The 21,338-nt window shown below is 35.2% G+C and overlaps 2 protein-coding genes across 3 annotated transcripts; one reads left to right on the forward strand and one right to left on the reverse strand.

Moving 5' to 3' along the window:
- Window positions 1-11,476: 11,476 nt before the first annotated feature.
- LOC132029498 (bidirectional sugar transporter SWEET2-like) lies at window positions 11,477-15,450 on the forward strand. Of its 2 annotated transcripts, none has more exons than XM_059418743.1 (6): window positions 11,477-11,661; window positions 12,941-12,977; window positions 13,089-13,305; window positions 13,810-13,908; window positions 14,058-14,177; window positions 14,967-15,450. In XM_059418743.1, the coding sequence occupies exons 1-6, from the start codon at window positions 11,589-11,591 to the stop codon at window positions 15,075-15,077; spliced, it is 657 nt and encodes a 218-aa protein (XP_059274726.1). In that variant the 5' UTR covers window positions 11,477-11,588; the 3' UTR covers window positions 15,078-15,450. The 2 variants fall into 2 exon arrangements, with proteins under 2 accessions (XP_059274726.1, XP_059274725.1); XM_059418742.1 differs by having other exon boundaries at window positions 11,483-11,661; window positions 13,810-13,968.
- Window positions 15,451-16,314: 864 nt separating this feature from the next.
- LOC132029499 (eukaryotic translation initiation factor 4E-1) lies at window positions 16,315-20,928 on the reverse strand. Its single transcript, XM_059418744.1, has 5 exons — window positions 20,640-20,928; window positions 18,360-18,525; window positions 18,145-18,270; window positions 16,666-16,731; window positions 16,315-16,581 (listed from the first exon to the last, which is right to left on the reverse strand). The coding sequence occupies exons 1-5, from the start codon at window positions 20,882-20,884 to the stop codon at window positions 16,531-16,533; spliced, it is 654 nt and encodes a 217-aa protein (XP_059274727.1). The 5' UTR covers window positions 20,885-20,928; the 3' UTR covers window positions 16,315-16,530.
- Window positions 20,929-21,338: the final 410 nt, after the last annotated feature.

Below are 21,338 nucleotides of genomic sequence, written 5' to 3' on the forward strand. Positions count from 1 at the left end.
GAGTCCGGTACCTCGCCGACCAGCAGAGCCCCCATACCTTGCCGTGGTATGAGGTGGTAACGTGCCCGATGGATCCATTCGGTAAAATTAAGGTATCGTCCCAACTAGGGGCGAGCGATCCTTGTCCTACGGTGGCTACGTAGTTTCGGTTATCTGAGCCTTCTCGGTAATTCGTGCAACTCCCAAAACATGAACATAATATAGTTGGCTAAGAAGCCCATGATTTTCGTGAATTAACTTGTACTTGTCTTGTAATCATGATTTCACGAAATAACTTGTAAACATGGTTTCATGAAATAACTTGTAAACATGGTTTCATGAAATAACTTGTATTTAGCATGTATGTATCTTGAGTCATGGTATGAACATAGTTATAAAATACAATTGCATGAAAACTTGTAGGCATATAGGATATTCATGAAATAAGCATTTTTATTCAAAAACATGCATGCAAGAACCCATGGAATACAAGATATGGGTTTTCATGGATTACGGACGGATTCTCAATAATCATAAAGAAATATTAAGAACTCAATGATGGAATTATAACAATTCATACATAATATAATCATGAACATGGACCTAGGGTTATCATGAGCATGGTATAGAATAGAAACCCTAGTTTTGTAAAGTTTCATACTTTATGGATTAGAGGCGTGGGGAAGAACAATGATGTTCCCACACGTAGATAGTAACTCTACATACCTTAGTCGCTCCAAAACTTGAATTAAAGACTTGAGCTTTGAAGAAGATTTCCAAAAATCTTGAATTCTTGAACCTTGAGATGGGTTTTCTTGAAAACCCTAGTTTTAGGAATGATGATTTCTTGTTTAGATCATTAGAGTATATGTTAAAATTGAGTTGGAATAATTAGAGTAGGCTTACTTTGGTGTTCTTGATGATGGGAGAGGGTAGGAGGTCGTTCTAGGGCTTGAAGGAATGAAAAATAATGATTAGAACTGATATGGACGAATATATACTGTTCTGGAAAAGTTAGATTTTCGGTAAATACGAAGGCCGTATTTTGAAATACGGTCCGTATTTTGACATATGGACTACGGGCGCGTCTCTTCGCAAAATGGCCATAAATCTTTGCACGATGTCCGTTTGACCCCATAATATACCGTTGGAAAGGTATTTCAATGCTCTACAACTTTCATCAAGGAAGTTTTCCCAAATTCCAAATACGTTTTGAAATACGGGTCATAAAACGTAATACGGTCCGTATTTAACCATGTGACATCAAAATGTCAAATTCCAGAATGTTCAGAAATTCTTGGTTTCAGTTTACGATTTGAAATACGGCCCGTAAACTGAAATACGTCTACTGTTCATGGGCGTAAATCACTATCTTACAACTGAAGAGGAAATTTCCAATTCTCACATTCTTTATCTGGTTTTATAAGTCTAGGATCATGGTCAAAGCTTAGGTTAAAGATACGGGGTGTTACAATATCTCCCCCTTGGGATCATTCGTCCTCGAATGATGAGTCATGGTTAAGAACGTGGCTGGACATGGCTTGAATACTTGAACATGAAGGAAACATGACATAAAACATAAGAGCTTGATATGGTTACGTGGGAACATGGTCATGGATCATGAGAACTGAATACGTGATTACGAAACATAAACATGAAAGTAGCCACTACATATCACAATGAGAATCATAAAACATTTGTCCTCGATTTGTGACTAGTGGTTAAGAATCGCTACTAACTTTGGAATCTACAAAATTTATGGCGGGACTTCGATTCGATCCTCACGGCATTTCTCAAACGCCGCCAACTAACTAAAGTACCAACACACAACTACATAGCATCTTAATATGCATGATGTAACATAACGTGATTCTTGAATTTGAATGTATCTAACATAAATACGAAAGATAGGGCTTGAACACACGGATATTGGTCGAATGATTACGTGATTACTATACATGGGGTTTGGAAGAAATGCATAGGCAAATGACATTTGTAGGCACGAACATGACATGATTACATGGCGTGAGATGCATGACATAAATACACGAAGACCGGTTAAGAATACGCTACTAACTACGAATACGTGTAATCTACAAAATTCTGACGAAAACATGATGATTATAACATGAGGGTTGAATACTAACCGCGGGTAGGATTTGGATAAGAGACTTAATCGATTCTATGTCACCATGACATATTCTTAGGCTTTGAAAAGCGCAACTCGATGTGAACGATGGTCAACTAAAGAATACCAACACACATAAATCTCTACATAGCATCATGAATAAATGCGATGAATACTAAGATAAGTACCATACATTAAAGATATCTATGAATATTGAATGTATCTATTATCTTGTTAGTTTAATCATGATTATGAATACCTTAGCTCATCTTGCTCATTCTCATAAGCGAATTATAGAACACTATTCGGATACTTTAAGAAACAACGGTGCATTATGATTAACTTGGAACATGCATGGGAACGTGATTCATGGAAACATGAAGAAATGCATAGCAACGACATTTACATGAGTACATCATGGATGCATATACGACACGAACATGCCGTATCGCATATGTTAACAAGATTAACCAATCCGGACGAAACCAAAATCAACTCGTACTCGTGACCAACATATTCATATACGCGTATATATATACATAAATACACTATACACAAACATATATATATATGACGATGACATGAACATAGCGCTACTAACATGATTGATACGATTATACGTATCGATAAACAAAACTCACCGAGAAATACGGATATCGTAACACGAATAATCTAAATATCGAAAACATGATGATTATAATAGTACGAGGGTTAAATACTAACCGAAGTAGTAGGATTTGGATAAACAAGGACTTATATCAAAAGCGCACGTTCGTATATCACCATGATAATATCAGATTAGGAGTATAATAGCCAAAGGCTTTCTTTAAGTTTCACAAAAATAACAAGCGGACAACCTCGAAATGTGGTGGCATGCGTAATTTACGTATAATACGCTTAGGACATTACTACTATTAGGGTCGAGTCGTAAATCAAGAATAGACACTTGGACAATTCTTGATCCTAAATTCTGGATAGGTGCTTAAATCTCTAGAAAGTCCCCGACGTGAAATCAAGCCTGACGTCAAGACATGCCAAAGAAAGAAGGGTGACATACCTTGCGTCTTACGCTTGCTTTATCTCCAATCCCGTTTCGTCAAAATCGTAAATGGTCACCTAGAATACTTAACATTCCAATCTTAGGTTCACGTTTGAGATAAAATATTAACAACAACAACCAACCAACATCACAATCAACTCAACAACACTAATAATCGCCATAAAACACATACATTAAAGATATCTATGAATATAGGAATGCACACTTTCATATTCGCATTAACTCATTTCATCTTACAAGAACACTTTAATCATACAAATTTTTTCAAATAATCCAAACGTTATTCCATTGCACCCAAAATGGCCCTCCAACCCGAAAACAACATCAATTATACTCTTTACTTCCAAATTCATGATTTACATCATTAATCCACATACTAACAAAGCAATATTCATACATGCAAAAATTACATAAAAATCACATACATTCCCCAAATCATGCCATAACCAATACAACATCATTCTAAGTCATCAAACTTGCTCATTCTCATAAGTTCATTCAAGAATTATAAGGACCGAGAGAAAAGGAATTATTCAAACGGTACTATTCATATAAGATACTTTACCTTGAATTGGTATAAATACACAAGAGACATAATTTTTAAGGCAAGATTTTTGTACATTTCTAGGACGTAACGTGGATCTCTACATGCTTGAACTTTCTCAATGGGAACGCATTCAGAAAATATGGCATGAAACGTGAATAGCATGACAAATGGGGCATGGGACCATGAGCAACCCGACATTTACATTGAGTACATCATGGATGAAAATCATATCGTGGTTATTTCAAATTTTTCGAATATGCAAAAATGTATAACAATATCGTGGCGTCTGGACCTAATTTCATGAGTATTGAGCTATTAATAAGACATAAGCGTGATTTTACAATTGTAGGCTCACTCTTGGGTACTCATAGACGTACATGGGGATGGATAAGATATCACTTTTGGAACTTAGCTATACTTACAGAATGGGACATGGTTCAACATAGTTTACTCTTATTACTGTAAGTTGACACCCTCATTATAAAATAAGACTCATGAAGGCAAGGATCATAGGCATAAATGCTTCGTTCGTCAAGCACCTAAGGCATAAGTAAAAAGTCATCTTGAACTTAAACAGGGCATAAGTACTTTGGAAAAGAAACTGGCATCCTTTGTGCCAAGCTACGAGCTGCTTTAAAACAAGAACTGTGGAAACATAAGCATGAGTTACGTAGAATCGTGGGTAGGACATCCATCTTGACTTACCCTTATCATTACCTACCAACTCCACTGTTAGGCTATTTCTATATGTGGATGCTCAAAGAAGTCGATCGTGGGCACGAGTACGTGAGAACGTAGGTAGCATATCTTTGGAGTTGAAATAAATCATTTACCTAAGGCATTTTTCCCTTGTTCAAGGACCAGGTGGGCATTCCATAGGATTCTTAGTCTTTAAACTATTGTGTTACCTTCTCCTCAATCATTATTAAAAATCAACATCATATTCGGAAAGCACTTAGAAGCTAGAACGTGGTCATGGGTATAAAATCACGATAGATACGTGAGACATGAATGCGGTCTTTAACCTTGGACATGAGTACAACTCGATGTGAGAAACATGAAAGAACATTCCCTCGCATAGCTTACTATCGTATGGAGACTTAATTCTTGTATCTTAAACATGGAGTGTAAAGCTTTAACAAGGGCATAAGATAGGTATGCTTTGCATGTGTAGAGTACGTTTGGGCATTGGTACTACATAGTGCATGAATTATTCTGAAATTGGAAACGTTACACTCTTAGACCTTTTATTCGCCCTAAAACTTGATCTCAGCTACATGACAAAAGACGAATTCCACACACTTTATCTTAGCTACATGAAACTGTGATCCTTTGACATAATCTCCTTAACACCTATCAACTTACAAAACACATAGTTTATATCGGAACCTTATCGCACGATCTCCCCCTTAGTTCAAAAGCTGACGTTTAAAGCCTGTGGATCCCTTGAGTTAGCGATAAGTGGTCATCTAGTGATTCTGCTAAGTTCCTCTAACATACTGATGACTCTTTTTTTTTTTGGTTTACCTCAAGCAAGTCTTACTTACTGGGAAAACTGGATTACTTAAATGAACGGGTTTCTAATATACATAACCGGCATACTAGCTTTGTCAGTCTTGAGGAAAACTCTTTTCTGATAATTCTTGAAGGCTCTTCTTCTGTAGCTTGATCTCTTACTGCTTAGATGGTTTTCTTCTTTCACCAATTTCTAGACCTCAAATTTTAACTTAAACCCTTTGGGTTCTAACACGCCTTCAGTGTATTCAGACAGTTACCCACTTAGTAGTGCTAACTTGACTAAGTACTCAAATCGTACTTCTACTAACTCTGCTGAAATTTCTAATTCACTGTGTCTATTCAAACTTACTCACTATGCTTCTGTTAACCACTTGCTAGCATCATATTCTCTAATTCTTCTCTGAGTACTAAAGTGAAGCATAAGGTTATTTCTAACTTTTCCTCCTTATCTGACTCTATTCTGGGGTTGTATACTATCCTTCTGAACTATAGACATGGATCACACTTAAGGAAATTTCATCTGTCTCAAATAAGGAATTGGAACAACTAACCCCAAACTCCCTATACACTTCCAAAATTATATCATACTATACACATCAGGGATAAATACTTAATCATATAACCTAAGAGGGAATTGTCATATCTTTTATCTCATAGTAATATCTGCTTCCTGTAGTAACTCACTAACATCATACTCTCTAGGTCTGATCTAAATAAGCTTAAATAAATTAAAACTAACCCCACAAAAATTGAATACCGTCTGCTCATGGTTTTCTTATCGCACCAGTCCCTTCCTAGTCATGTACATAGATCATATGGTAAATATATATATATATATATATATATATATATATATATATGAAAAAGTCGAGACTCTCTAGTATTGTGGTGGTTGGCTCTTAGGCTATTTCTCGCTCAAAACTACCGTGGACAATTTATGATTGCCGCAAATGCTAATTTCATAACATGTTACTCGTAGGTCTTAAATCGAACTATCATCCTTATACTGTAGCTCCATGGTCAGATAATCCAAATAAACTTATTCTGTAAGGTATATAACCTATGTGTACTGCCATGCCGAAACTTGTTTTTAAAAAAGGTATTATCACCTGATAAACACACCATGCACTATTTGGTAAGTCTTGGGTCTCGAATTTTCCTCCTCGCCGCTTACGCATTCGATACGTTTAGAATTCGATGAAAAAAGAATATTACTTACTGCTCTAAGCTTGATGGCACGAATTAGAATAATTCCTGATGACTCCATCTGAAAGAAACACATCGATAACGACTAGCTTTACATCTTCCTCATCCATTGAGACTAGGCGTATTCGGTAGAATGGGAAACAACACATGAGTTCGAGTGATTTCTGAGAACACAGCTCTATTGCACGATCTAGAGTTGAAAGAAGTGAGACAATCTTAAATGTCTTGGTGGTCAACTGTTTATATGTGTGGCGCGCACACACATATAAAGTGACCCCACTGGACACGGTTTCATAGACTCCCTAAGACACTTGAACCTAGTGCTCTGATACCAAGTTTTGTCACGCCCGAACCATGGCTCGGGCGAAACACGCACTCGGTGCCTTCGCATGTGACCGAGCGAACCACATGGCTTGTCGAATCATCATGAGGCATAACATGAGCGAATATAACGTGAATGCATGATGAGCCTTTATAAAACGTAGTAAGTCATAATACTTAATAAAAATACTTGTTTAAACATGAGTGCGGAAATAACATGAATGAGCCAAAATGGCTATACGACTCCGAATGTCTGACATAACATAACTGACTTGTTTAGTCTATGAAACCTCTATCATGAGTCTGACTGGAAAACATACTTATCGGGACAAGGCCCCCGCATACCTTAGATGCATAACTAATCATAAAATAAAGCGTTGACTAAACCCCGAATGAGATGGGCTCACCAATAAGCCGATACGAATGCGTCCCCATCGAGCGTATGTGTCGTCCCGTATATCGCACCGCATCGTGAAATGCAGCCCCCGGCAATAAAGGGGACGTCAAAGACATTGAATGTACCGGTATGTAAAGCAACCGAATGAAATAACATGGGACATGAAATAACATGATAAGAACCGAAATCGAAAACTCGGACATGAACATGAGCGAGTACATATATATATATATATATATATATATATATATATAACATAAGAAAAACATGATAAGTAGGGAGAGCATTTCATAAACCGACCACGTGATATCACCACGTGGGTACGTGGAGTCCGGTACCTCGCCGGGACCAGCGAGCCCATACCTTGCCGGTGGTATGAGGTGGTAACGTGCACCGATGGATCCATTCAGTGTAAAATTAAGGTATCGTCCTAACTGGGCGGAGCGATCTTTGTCCTACGGTGGCTACGGAGTTTCAGGCTATCTGAGCCTTCCCGATAATTCGTGCAACTCCCAAAACATGAACATAATATAGTTGGCTAAGAAGCCCATGATTTTCGTGAATTAACTTGTACTTGTCTTGTAATCATGATTTCACGAAATAACTTGTAAACATGGTTTCATGAAATAACTTGTAAACATGGTTTCATAAAATAACTTGTATTTAGCATGTATGTATCTTGAGTCATGGTATGAACATAGTTATAAAATACAATTGCATGAAAACTTGTAGGCATATAGGATATTCATGAAATAAGCATTTTTATTCAAAAACATGCATGCAAGAACCCATGGAATACAAGATATGGGTTTTCATGGATTACGGATGGATTCTCAATAATCATAAAGAAATATTAAGAACTCAATGATGGAATTATAACAATTCATACATAATATAATCATGAACATGGACCTAGGGTTATCATGAGCATGGTATAGAATAGAAACCCTAGTTTTGTAGAGAATCATAATTTATGGATTAGAGGCGTGGGGAAGAACAATGATGTTCCCACACGTAGATAGTAACTCTACATACCTTAGTCGCTCCAAAACTTGAATTAAAGACTTGAGCTTTGAAGAAGATTTCCAAAAATCTTGAATTCTTGAACCTTGAGATGGGTTTTCTTGAAAACCCTAGTTTTAGAATGATGATTTCTTGTTTAGATCATTAGAGTATATGTTAGAATTGAGTTGGAATAATTAGAGTAGGCTTACTTTGGTGTTCTTGATGATGGGGGAGGGGTAGGAGGTCGTTCTAGGGCTTGAAGGAATGAAAAATAATGATTAGAACCGATATGGACGAATATATATCGTTCTGGAAAAGTTTTTCGGCCCAGATTTTCGGCCGTATTTTGAAATACGGGCCGTATTTTGAAATACGGTCCGTATTTTGACATATGGACTGACCGTCTCTTCAGTAAAATGGTCATAACTCTTTGCACAGATGTCCGTTTGACCCCCATAATATACCGTTGGAAAGGTATTTCAATGCTCTACAACTTTCATCAAGGAAGTTTTCCCAAATTCCAAATAAGTTTTGAAATACGGGTCATAAAACGTAATACGGTCCGTATTTAACCATGTGACATCAAAATGTCAAATTCCAGAATGTTCAGAAATTCTTGGTTTCAGTTTACGATTTGAAATACGGCCCGTAAACCGAAATACGTCTCCGTTCATGGGCGTAAATCACTATCTTACAACTGAAGAGGAAATTTCCAATTCTCACATTCTTTATCTGGTTTTATAAGTCTAGGATCATGGTCAAAGCTTAGGTTAAAGATACGGGGTGTTACACTATCTAAACTTTAACCTTGTTGGTGAGGGTTCGAATCCCCACGTTGTAATCCCCTACCCCTATGTAAAATAACCAATACATACATATATATATATATATATAAAATAAACGTATCGTTAATATCTAACTTAGTGATTTTTTTTTTTTGTGTGATAATAATAATAATCGTAGAAATCACCAAAAGGGTGTTATTTGAAAAAGAAAATCTTTTAAAGAATTACACTTTGCTATATTCCAGTTCCCGGTAACAGGTTGACTAGAGGAAGATAAATGCGGAGTCAGGATATAAAGTTTATGAGCTTGAAATACTGTTTTTTCTTAAGTTATTGAGTTCTAAATTAATTTATACATACAGTAATAAATAAAATTCTAAAAATTATATAAAGGTTCAACCAAAACAATTAAATTTTGTCGAATTAATTTAGATCTTTCCTTTTAAAAGAATATTAGTATGATATGATATTTTCTCTTTCGTCGTTTTCACTAAAAGTATATGAATCAAAATTTAAAAAATAAAAATTTGTTCATTCTTATCCAAACATTCATTTGCTTGTATGACACACACAATAAGTAAAGTATTGGACAATGGGGACAGTGTGATAGATTAATAATAATATCATAGAAAATATGGTCAATAATGGAAAATGCAATTGTCCGAATAGAATTAATTTATGAACTAATTATTGTAACCATGTAGTCACCTTCTTAAGGTAAAAATCTACTTGATCTTATAGATTCTCAGAATAAGTTTAAAAAATGAGGAGAGTACGAGTAATCTGTTATAATTTGAAGAAAAGAAAATAATTCAACAAAGATTTCATTTGCAAATATTATCGGTCTCATACATCTTAAAATAAAGATTTCTTGAGAAATAATAGGCTTTCAACTTATAAAAGAGCATTTGTAATAGGCTATATAACATTTGAACAGTAAAACATAACTTACAATTATCATCTGGTTTATTTTATGTTAAATGGAAGAGCACATAATAAGATAAGAGTTAGACGTGATTCCCACACCTTATTCCTTTAATCCAATATATTAACTCTAAAGCTTATAGTAATATTTAATTGAATGGATCGGATATACACATTAATATCCACATAATCATATTGGCCCCACGAAGATAATTGTTAAGTACAGGTGCACTTTGAGAAACAAGATTATACAATGATTTGGATGTCAAACACATGGGAAAGACATTAACGTTCCTACTAGAATTTTTTTCTTTGATTAATATTTTATACATCAAATCCCAAGTTCTTGATTTGTTTTTTAATATTAGTAAGGCGTAGTCAATAGTAAAGAAGAGAAGATATACCAACATGTGTGGACGTGGAGTGGTAACTATATATTTTTTCATTCTTGATTAGAGATTTTGAATTTGAACTCGAGTCTGAAAGTTTTGTTAGTGAGCAATTTATCCCTTAATGTGAAAATTATTTTTTTCAAATTTAATCATTAATATAAATACATGTATAACAAAAACCAAAAGAAGGGAAGATATAAAACTACATCGAGATACATTATCTATGTAGAACTGCAAACCGTAGGCATTGGTGGAGCAAAAAAGAACTACATATAAAGGGATTTAGAAAAATGTTAGAATATCATATTACATTATATTAGAATCTTTCCTTTCGAAAAAAAAAAAAAAATTGAATGAACCCCGTATCAATACCTTGTTACGCCCTTGTCAGTACTGTCATTTTCTCGATTAGTTCAAATTTACATAGGACAGGCTCACCAAGGGGTAAAACTCTATTTAATATAATTCTCTCACTCTAATTCTTCATTTGAAATTTTGAGAAATATTCTGCATGTTGTTCCCACTAAACTATGTCTATCCTGAGATGTCCTATAATTATAACCCCCACTCCAACACCCAATATGTCATGAAATTTTTCTGACTATAAAAGCATATTATTAAGGTTAAAATAAAAAATTTAAAGTAAAATTATTTTTAAATATATAAAGATATCATTATTTTTTGAACGAAATATAAGAAAATAATGTTACATAAGATAAAACAAAGAAATAGTCCTTATATGTGCCATTACAACTTTTCCGTTTCAGTTTGTTTTGTAAGAATTTAAACTCTTTTATAGTTGAACAACTTTTAATTATAAATTTTTGTTTTACTTGTACTTGACTCTTCTTATTGCTAGAGAAGTGACATGTAATATATGTACAAGATCATAAATTATAAAAAATATTTTATGTACGTAACAAAGTCTTTCTTTCATTTCTAAATTAGCTGATATATCACTCAATCAAGATATTTGTATGAGTATAAAAATTTCATAATGCCGTAATAATAGGAGTTTAAACCTTTTTTTTTTTTTTTAAATAAAGAAATGTGTCTTTTTTAGAACGGACTAATAATATCATTGGGAACCTGATGGAGTAAAAGAAACGTGAATAATACTATAATATTGTGGTCCCAGTAATGTCTGACAACTGTTGGTTTACATAATTTGGTTGTACTTTTCATAAAAATATTTCCCACTCTGAGCTGTCCTACAATTACATTTCTAAAGTTTCCATTCTTTTCCAACAGAAAAAAAAAAAAAAAAAAAAATATACATAAGTTTGCTTATGTGATATGTGAAGTTTCAAAATTGATTAATCAAAAATGGAAATGTCAGCAACAGGACGTGGTTTGTTCTCAACTTATTCAATTTGCAGTAATGCTGCTGGAATTGCTGGTAACTCTTCTTCTTCTTTTCTTTTATCTGGCTTTCTTTCTAGTCTTTCGGGCCAATGTCCGAGATCACTGACACGATTAATCCAGATTCGTGTCACCTAGGCTTATTTAAGGTGAAGCTTTCCGTACAAAGAATTTCTCATTCTCATAATTGGAAAGAACTTCTGATTAAGAGTGGCGGGATATTTCCGTCTATCCCATCACGTTACTCGGTAGTTCCTTTCTGGACCTACTGGTCTGATTAATTCAGATTCGTGTCGTGTAGACTTGTTTAAGGGGCTAGAAATTTCTCAATTCTCAAAGCTCGCACACAAAACCTTTAGTCAAGAGTGTGGAGGTACTATATATTAATCCAACCACATTATTTGGTAGTTTTCTTTTTGGTCTACTGCCATGGTATTGTGAAAGAACTAGTTTTCTTCCAAGAAACTTTGCTGGACAGGCCAATAATTGGATATACATTAGTCAAAGTCTCATAGAATATTGACTTGCTCCTTATCATGTTGACTTCTTACTAATTGCAACTTATTTATATACACTCGGTGTTTGAAATTACTGGTTCGATTAATTTGGATTCCCGCTGTACAAGGTACACTTAACGGAAAAGCGTTCTCTGCATGGACCTTGATCTCTGGTCAAGGGTGGTTAATCTCACGTATTCCACCACACTCCTTGTGTTTCCGATTGCAATATTCATCCTTAAAACTTCTCTATTTGCTTATAATTTCGATTTTTGATATTTTCTTCAGGAAGTTTGTTTGTTTCCTTTATTTTATTTTGAGTTGGGGGGGTTTTGGTGGGGGGGGGGGGGGTTGGGGGTTGGTTTAGATCATTAATAATGTTATGGTGTTTTCCTTTTCTTACTTAAAGAATCTGCAATCAATGTTTCTGGTTATGGCAATTGATGGTCCCCTGATGTAGACTCTAGAGATGAATATATGGTAAGTAAAGTTTTTTCCTTTTTTTCTTCACTCAATCTTATACACATGTGAATTAGACCTGCAGCTTCTTCTTTTTTATTGGCATAATATCTTGGGACGAACTTGGTCGCGTGCCGTACGGACTTCTCTATAACATTTCACTATAACGCTCAAATTTTTTTTGGAGCTGATCTTTTCATGTTATGTTGTATTAGATGTTCTCTATAATAGTATTTCGTTATAACGGACAAAAAATATCTAGACAGACGACACTGGTATAAAGAGGTTTAACTGTAACATTTCTTCAATTTGCCTTCCACATGCTAGTGACCAACTATTTTTGCTTTATGCATATTGCAGGGAACCTCTTTGCATTTGTTTTATTTGTGTCACCAACGTAAGTATCCTAAATATTTCAAAAAATTGTATAATATGTCGACAACATATGTATGTGTGTGTCTGTGTGTGCGCACGCATTTAGACTGATGTTTTCCGTCATTTTTTCCAGACCAACATTCAGAAGGATCATCAGAAGCAAGTCAACAGAACAATTTTCGGGGCTGCCTTATATATATGCCCTGTTGAATTGCTTAATATGTCTATGGTATGGAACACCAATTGTATCTCCTGGCATTATATTGGTTTTCACGGTTAATTCTGTTGGAGCAGTATTCCAGTTAGTTTATATACTCATCTTCATCATATATGCAGAGCGATCAAAAAAGGTCAGGTCTTTTTACTTCCCGTTGAATTGTGTGACCATCTCGTCTAAAAGTTTAAGTTGCTAGAGAAAACACACTTTTATTTACTTAATTTTGTCTTCAAAATGCATGCCCCTTTACAGCCTGTTCTGATACAGTGTTGCCATCTCATCTAAAAGTTTAAGTTGTTTGAGGAAATGCAACTTTATTGACTACATTATGTCGGAGCAGCATTGCAGTTGCATATATGCAGAGCGAACAAAAATGGTCAAGCTTTGTACCTGCCGTTGAATTGTATGACCATCTCGTCAAAAAGTTTAAGCTGCAGATAGAACACACTTTTATTTATTAACTTATAAATTCAACATGCCCCTTTACAGCTTGTTCCCGGCAAGAGAAAACGCGACTAAAAGCTTATGCTGTTCGAGAGAACGCTACTTTATTTACTTGATTATGTCCTCATATCCCTTAATTTTGTCAAACTTGCTAATAAGAAATGATGCTTATACCATTAGATGTTCAATGCAGTTGAAGATGTTGGGGCTATTGCTTGGTGTTTTTGCTGCATTTGCTGCTGTGGTTTCCATCAGTATCTGTCTATTTCAACCTCCAAATCGACAAACTTTTGTCGGATTTTTGTCTGTCATATCTCTCATTTCTATGTTCGCTTCTCCATTATTCATTATTGTAAGTCGATCATTGAGAGCACTGCCTAATTATATTAGTAGCATCGATATCGCTAGCTCGATGAGACTAACAGATATTCTTTTTTGCAGAATTTGGTGATCAGAACAAGGAGTGTTGAGTACATGCCATTCTATCTCTCACTTGCAACTTTTCTTATGAGCCTTTCTTTCTTTGCTTATGGAATGTTTAAGCAAGATACATTTATCTATGTGAGTAACTTGAATCCCTTCGTTTATGCAGTATTTTTTCCTTATATGCTCTATAATTTCTCTTTCCCTTTCTAATATGGGAAGTACGTCAGAGAATATGGAAGGGGAATATTGGAGTAACGGTAAAGTTGTGTTCATGTGATCTATGTCCCAAGTTTGAACCATGAAATCAGTTGCTGATTCTTATGCCAATGTAGACTACCTAGATTATACCCCTTGAAGTGCGGCCCTTCCTGGGACCCTGTGGTCAGGATGCTTCGTGCACCGGGCGGCGCATTATTAACTTGGAGAGTATGAAGGGAGCCCTTGGTGAAATTGTTTTAGTGTGACCTATCGGTCACAGTTTCGAGCCGGTAAAATCAGCCACTAATACTTACGTCAGGGTAGATTACCTACATTGCACTCCCTAGGGATACGGCCCTTCCCGGATCCCTGCGTGAATCTGGGATGCTTCGTGCATCGGCCGCCCTTTTTATCCAACTTTAGAGAATATGACTTTTTTCCTGAAATACCCACCTCAGTTGTGGTTTTTCCATAGATTGTTTTTATTTCCTGTCAGAGTCACATCCAGAATTTAAACTTTATAGGTTTGAGATCTAGGACAGTAACCTCAAGTGCTAATAACTGACTTCGGAATTTAACATATGCTCATATTTTGTGATTCTCTTGATACATATATACAAGGGTTTGGGTCGAAGCTACTGCTATAGTCGAAACCATATATTACACTCTATATCCGCCCCAGATTTCTGTTAATAGAATAACATTTTGATCTTCTATATGAATCAGGTCCCAAATGGGATAGGAGGAGTTCTTGGGATCATACAACTGGTCTTGTACTGGAGATATAGCAGGCCTAATGAGGAGCCAACAACACCTCTCCTGGAGTCCAATGCATGATAAGCATTATGGCCGATACACGGGAAAGTGAAATATACTTACTCGCTTCAGGTGTTTACACCAAATTAAATAATTTATTTACGAGACGTATGTCTTACATTCATTGGTTTGGCATAAACATGAGTCTTGGCTAAAAAAAAAAAAAATCACGTCGAGAAGTCATCCAAATTTTGCTTTTTCTTTTCTATTCTCATTCTTTTATTTTGTGTAATAAAAATGGGGAATTGGTGATGTCGCCACTTGGTATAAGTTGATGTTCCATTTGTGTTTTGTATACCAAAAGTGGTGTGATTTGTTACGTGCTCAAATTTTCATTGAGCGCAGCTAATGTTTAAAGTAAAGTGTTCCCAAATGCTGAGAAAATTTCAAGACACTCTCCGCATTTTTCTTTGTTATTTATTTGATTTTTGTGCTCCAAACCGACACGTGTAAACAAATAGAGTATATTAAGGCGCTTGAGATAATCATGTCGAAGAAACTTGGCAAAATGCATTCTTCACTTTCGGATCTCGCAAAGGGAATGTCTTTTTCCTCTGGTTTAACAATTTTTATTTCCTTTCTCCGAGTTGAGAACATTCACTTGTTACATTAGGTATTGATTCGAGGTTAGTCAAACCAATAACTCTTGATTTATTGTTTTGTCAATTTTTATTTAAAATCGACATGACATTAGGTTAAGAGACAGATAAAAAAGGCTCACAAATCTAAGAAAATCAAGGTTTTTTCATGGACGTATTGGCAAAAATCTTCATATTGCCACACACAATGAGGCAGTATATTTCTGCTAATTAACTGGTTAAACCTTCCAAGTAAATGGCACCTAATTTTCTCCTATAAATGCATTATTTACACCCTGATGTTTCCGAGAGTACTGTGGTGGAAGGAACAGAAATCTTCCATCACAATCAGAGGTCTCAAATTCAAGCCCTGAAATGAAAAAAAATCCTAGCAAGGAGCTTGTTGCCCTTTAATAGGTCTATCAACGTTAATCTAGATTAGTCGAGAACCCAAAAAGGTACCAGACACCAAGTAGAAAACCAAAAAAAAAAAAAAGGTATTTTGAAGAGCTCTTTGCGACTAGTACTGCTATTTATGTCTCTCCAAAAACGCTATTCAACAATGCTAGTCACAGAGCTCTCAATTTCTTGGTTCCCCTTTTAACTGTCAATAACTTACGACCATCTTTGTCCCCTTCTTTAAAAGGATGAAAGTAGGGTTGCTAATGTGATCCAGTGGATGCCTTTGGTATTTGCAATTTTTCTTTAGACATAACTACACAATCACATCCCAACACATCAAACAATTCAACCATTATATAATTTGTGAAGAAAATCTAGTTCAACCTCGTACTTCAACCCGACTTTCCAGTACATAACTACACAATCACACGCTCGTACTTCAACCTAAACTTTCCAGTGCAAATGTTTCTCGCATTCCCACATTGCATCAAGAACTATACTGTGTAACGATTCTTGGCCTGTTTGTCGTGCTTCGTTGCATCATCCTACAAAAGAAGAAGAGTCTTTAAGAGTCTTGCAAATTGAAGAGAAACTGATTTCAACGTATACTATAACCAAAAATGTCATACATGAAATATGAAGCCAATCGAATCGCTGTAATCCAGAAACTGCTTCCATTGCTTACCAATGCTAACCTGCAAAGAGATGGGAGAAACATCATGTTACGTATAGTTACAACGATATAAAAACAAAAGCTAACAATAAGCACTAACATAAAACTAATGAATCGGTAAACAACTTAAAGGATTCAATATTATCATTTTTTTGATGACATGGGAACCCATAACCGCTACCCTTCTGGTGCCCACAGGGTAAACCCAGCTCCTGTGCAATAGCTCGCAAACCACAGGGGGGATTCAATATTATCATTGATGCCCAAACGGGGATCCACTTGCAGAAGTTAAGACTAAAATGGTCTGGTACTTCAAATGAACGAGGCCATCAAAAAGGGGGAATCGGGGAATGTCGACCACTACATATACTCTAGTATAAAGGGGGTATAATACTGGAGAAAAAATAAACGAAGGGAAGGGGGTGAAAGAAAAAGATGGTTTTCATCAAAGCATAAACACAATTGATGAAACAAAACAATATCAGGCATCGCAAGGATGTCTCATCGTTGTTTTTTTTTTTTCGATGACATGGGTACCCGCAGCCGCTACCCTTCGGGTGCGCACAGGGTAAACCCAGCTCCTGTGCAATAGCTCGCAAACCACACAATAGAGATAACCCGCACTAGGCAAGCCCCGTGCGACGAGCTCGACTCAGAAGGGAAATCCCCTGCTATCGTAGGCAGGGGGTTTCGAACCTGAGACTTCCATTTGAAAGCCCCATGCTCATCGTTGTGTATATGAACGAAGTACTTTCAACCATATGGACGTGAAATTAATACTTAAACCTTGGAACCACTAACAGGATCCCTCCACCCTTAATCTGTTAACGAGGGTCTCAGGTTCAGGTTCGAGCCCCGTGGAGAAATTTCTCATAAGGAGCTTCTATAACCAATGTCGGTTTCTATAATGTACGGCATCCTTCCTACATCAAAGTTTTGCCTTTCTATTAAACATAAAGATGAGTTGATGATGAGGTGCTCCACATATTAACACTTACCCAATAATTAATTCAACATATTATGGTAGACAAATTAACACTTCCTTTCATCCATAAGCATATTTCTTTTTAGCTTCCGGCCATATCTTTTTCTCATGAAAGCAATTCACTATCAAAAGCTATAAAGTTAGACAAATACTTCTCATGAAAGCAATTCACTATCAAAAGCTATAAAGTTAGACAAATACACAATGTGGCGAAGTTTGAGATATCCTCTATTACCTAGAATGTAAATAAAAGTAGTGAAACTGTGCTATATATCAGATGACTTCTACTTTAACTTCTTTTTTTTAAGGCTACTTCCACTCCAACTTCTAATATCCTCAAATGGTACTATGTATGTGATAGTATATCTTAAATAAACATCTGCACTACAGTATGTACACAACGAAAATGTCTGTCCTGATCGTTGACACCAAAGATAAGAAGCAAATTACCTGAGCTGTTTCATTTGCAGCATTCTTGGTCCACAAAGATATTTTTTCTCCCTTAGCACGGACGCTAACTACAGCTCCACAGATTTCATCTCCATGATCGAATTGATGTCCAATCATCGCCAGCAGCTACAATAACCCCATATGAGAATAAGAGTTGAAATTATATTGAAGGGGCAAATAAAATTAAGAACTGGATGGAAATATCTTCGGCGTACCGTGTATAGCCAGCTGGTATCAGATTTACCCTTAGTAAAACTCATTTTCCACGTCCCTCCATTGGCACATACAGGATCTTCCCACTTTGGCTCAATTTTATGCTTAAAACAATGTAAGTCTGCTCCCACAACTAACTTGCTTGGGTGGTTGATATTATTGTAGGCACTGTTTACAGAATTCAAGCAACATAGTTCAAGGATTTCATCCAGAGCCAACAGCATAATAGCATTTACCAAAACCGTGATGCAGAATATCAAAACAGGCATGTCATAGTCCAAGTTGTACGATAACTCAACTGCCTTGAGAAATAGACCGAAAAAAGAACTCACCAAACAAGGTGCATGCATCCAAGGCCGACACCAAATTCACATTATTACCCAGCTAATGTTACTCAAATCAGAGGACTTAATAAAAAGGTCCATGAATGAAATTGAACTACTGCCCTGCAGCTAAGTTTAGTCTCATCAATCTAGACAGGAGGCGAGTGTATTCTGCCTAATTAAGAAATACTCCCTCCGTCCGAATTTATGTAAAGGTATTTGACTTCAGAGTCTAAGAGAAAAGAAAGACTTTCGGATTTTGTGATCTAAAACAGGCCATAGCAATTTCTGTGACTATAAATCATCTTATTTAAGATAAAATGAGAAGTTTAAAGTTAAATTGTTATAGGAAGGTGTCATTCTTTTTGGGACCGACAAAAAGGAAAGAGCGTGACATAAATTAGGAAGAAGGGAGTAAAAAGAATCTGTCTTTATTTTTAAATGAATGGTCAGCTTGGTATATGAAGACAAATGCACATAGAGACATCACAGCTATGAAGTACACACGAACTTGCTCTTATATGTGAACTTAAGAAAAAGAGTGGTAGTCGCCAGTCGATACTTGAAAATAGTAACGGTATAACTTGCTGAGGAGAGAAAACTAAGACCGAATCGCTATCCACTACCTTATTAGCTCAAAATGGTAATTTTAACATATCCTTTATAGTTGCAAAATATGGGCATTTGATAAACAAGAAAGAGGTTCTTAAATATGAAGCAAAAGAAACTATCCAGACGAAATAACCCAATTGAAGTCATTTCTATACAAGATTGTGCACAGAAGAGAAAGGACTTTTTATAAGGCTAACTTTTCCTAATAAAATCTATTACCATTTTTCATTTAAAAAGACGCTAACTTTTCTTTTCTAGAACTTCCCGGGTCATTCTTTACTCCATACTCCGAAATGTCTCAATTTTCCATTCATATTTTGCACTTCCCTCCTTTACACCAGATTATTTACTCTATCCGTGTCTTTTTTTTTCAGAAGTAGAAGATATCAACTGATGATTCAATTCTCTATCCCTGTCTTCACCACCAAAAAGCATAAATATATATATATATTCATTGAAGGTTAAATGCACTTAGTTCGATCTATGAACCAACATTTAAATCGGTAAGAAACGAAAAGACCAAACTTCCTTTTTTTTTTTTTTTTTTAAAAGTCCCTAAACAGAAAAGTCAGCTGCACATACAACAGCACCAACAAAAGCAATATAAGTACAGACATATACAAACATATACAAACACTTATACCAACCTATACAAACATATAAGAAGACACAGAGAGAGAGAGAGAGAAAAGTTTGTGTCATTTTTTGTAAGAATTTAAAAAATGGGTCAATTTTGGTAGCATTGTTGCCCCAATTAACATACAGTGTAATTTTCTCAAAATCAAAACCCTAATTCAACAAAGTCCAAATAACACCAACAAAATTCTTGAAACAGTATAATAAACCCCAATAATTTACAAGCAAAAAACATAACCAACAACAAAATCAAGCTAAAAATAATCTTGTTTAATGAAACTAACAGCTCCTTAATAAAAATCCAATCTTTTAGCAATTTGAGCTAACCGGTATACGTAAATTATACACTCATTATACACATATCATACATAAATTATACATATACTATACACCCACCTCCTATTTTTAGTTTAAACAACATCCATTTAGGTTAATTTTCACCAAAAAAAAAAAAAAAAATCTTTACCCAAATAGCAGATAATCAATTGATATTCAAAACCCTAATTCAACAAAGTCCTAAAACCATTAAAAAAAAAAAAAGGAACAGTAAAATAAAACCCATAATCTACAACCGAAAAAACAAAGAAAAAAAACCCCATGTAAATAAAAAAAAAATTCAATTTAAGCTAACAATAAACTTATTTAATGAAATATCTACATACTTAACCAAAAAAAAAAAAAAAAAAAATCAAGAAAATAGTGAAAACGTACCCCCAAAAATCTTCAACAGTAGAAAAAGTGTAAATCTTACGAAGTGAAATACCCCAAGCAACTTGTCTTGATTTAGCCATTGGATTATCAAACCAAAATGTCCATGAATGTTCTAGTGGATGCTTCTTTGTTGTTGTTGTTGTTGTTGTTATTTCTTTGCTTAAATATGATGTTGTATTATCATTTGATTCTTCAACTATTTCACCTTCTTCAATTTCATCATCTAAGGCAGTCTTTTTCTCCATTTCACTTCAACTTTTTTTTTTTTTTTTTTTGGTAGTTTAGACTTTATTAAGGGTATGTACTTATAGGAGCTTTTCATCTTTAGGGACTGTGTTTGGGTAGCTACTTGTAATTACTAATAGCCAAACAGAGTATAAATTTAATCTCACACTTAATCTTGGATATCTCATCTTATCCCATTAAACTTGGAAGTATTTTATCCCACTTCTCAGTTCGGATAAAATATTTTATCCGAACTGAGAGGTGGGATAAAATAACTCCAAGTTTGATGGGATAAGATGGGATATCCAAGATTAAGTTTGCGATTAAATTTATACTGTGTTTGATTCAGTATAAATTTATCTTGATCGTCAAACAAACACAGTATAAATTTAATCCCACATTTAATCATAAATATCCAACATGCCAAACGACCCCTAATTATATTAATTTATTTTGGATAAATATATACTGTGA

Source organism: Lycium ferocissimum, chromosome 9, assembly GCF_029784015.1.
Source record: "Lycium ferocissimum isolate CSIRO_LF1 chromosome 9, AGI_CSIRO_Lferr_CH_V1, whole genome shotgun sequence".
NCBI classification, from domain to species: Eukaryota; Viridiplantae; Streptophyta; class Magnoliopsida; order Solanales; family Solanaceae; genus Lycium; species Lycium ferocissimum.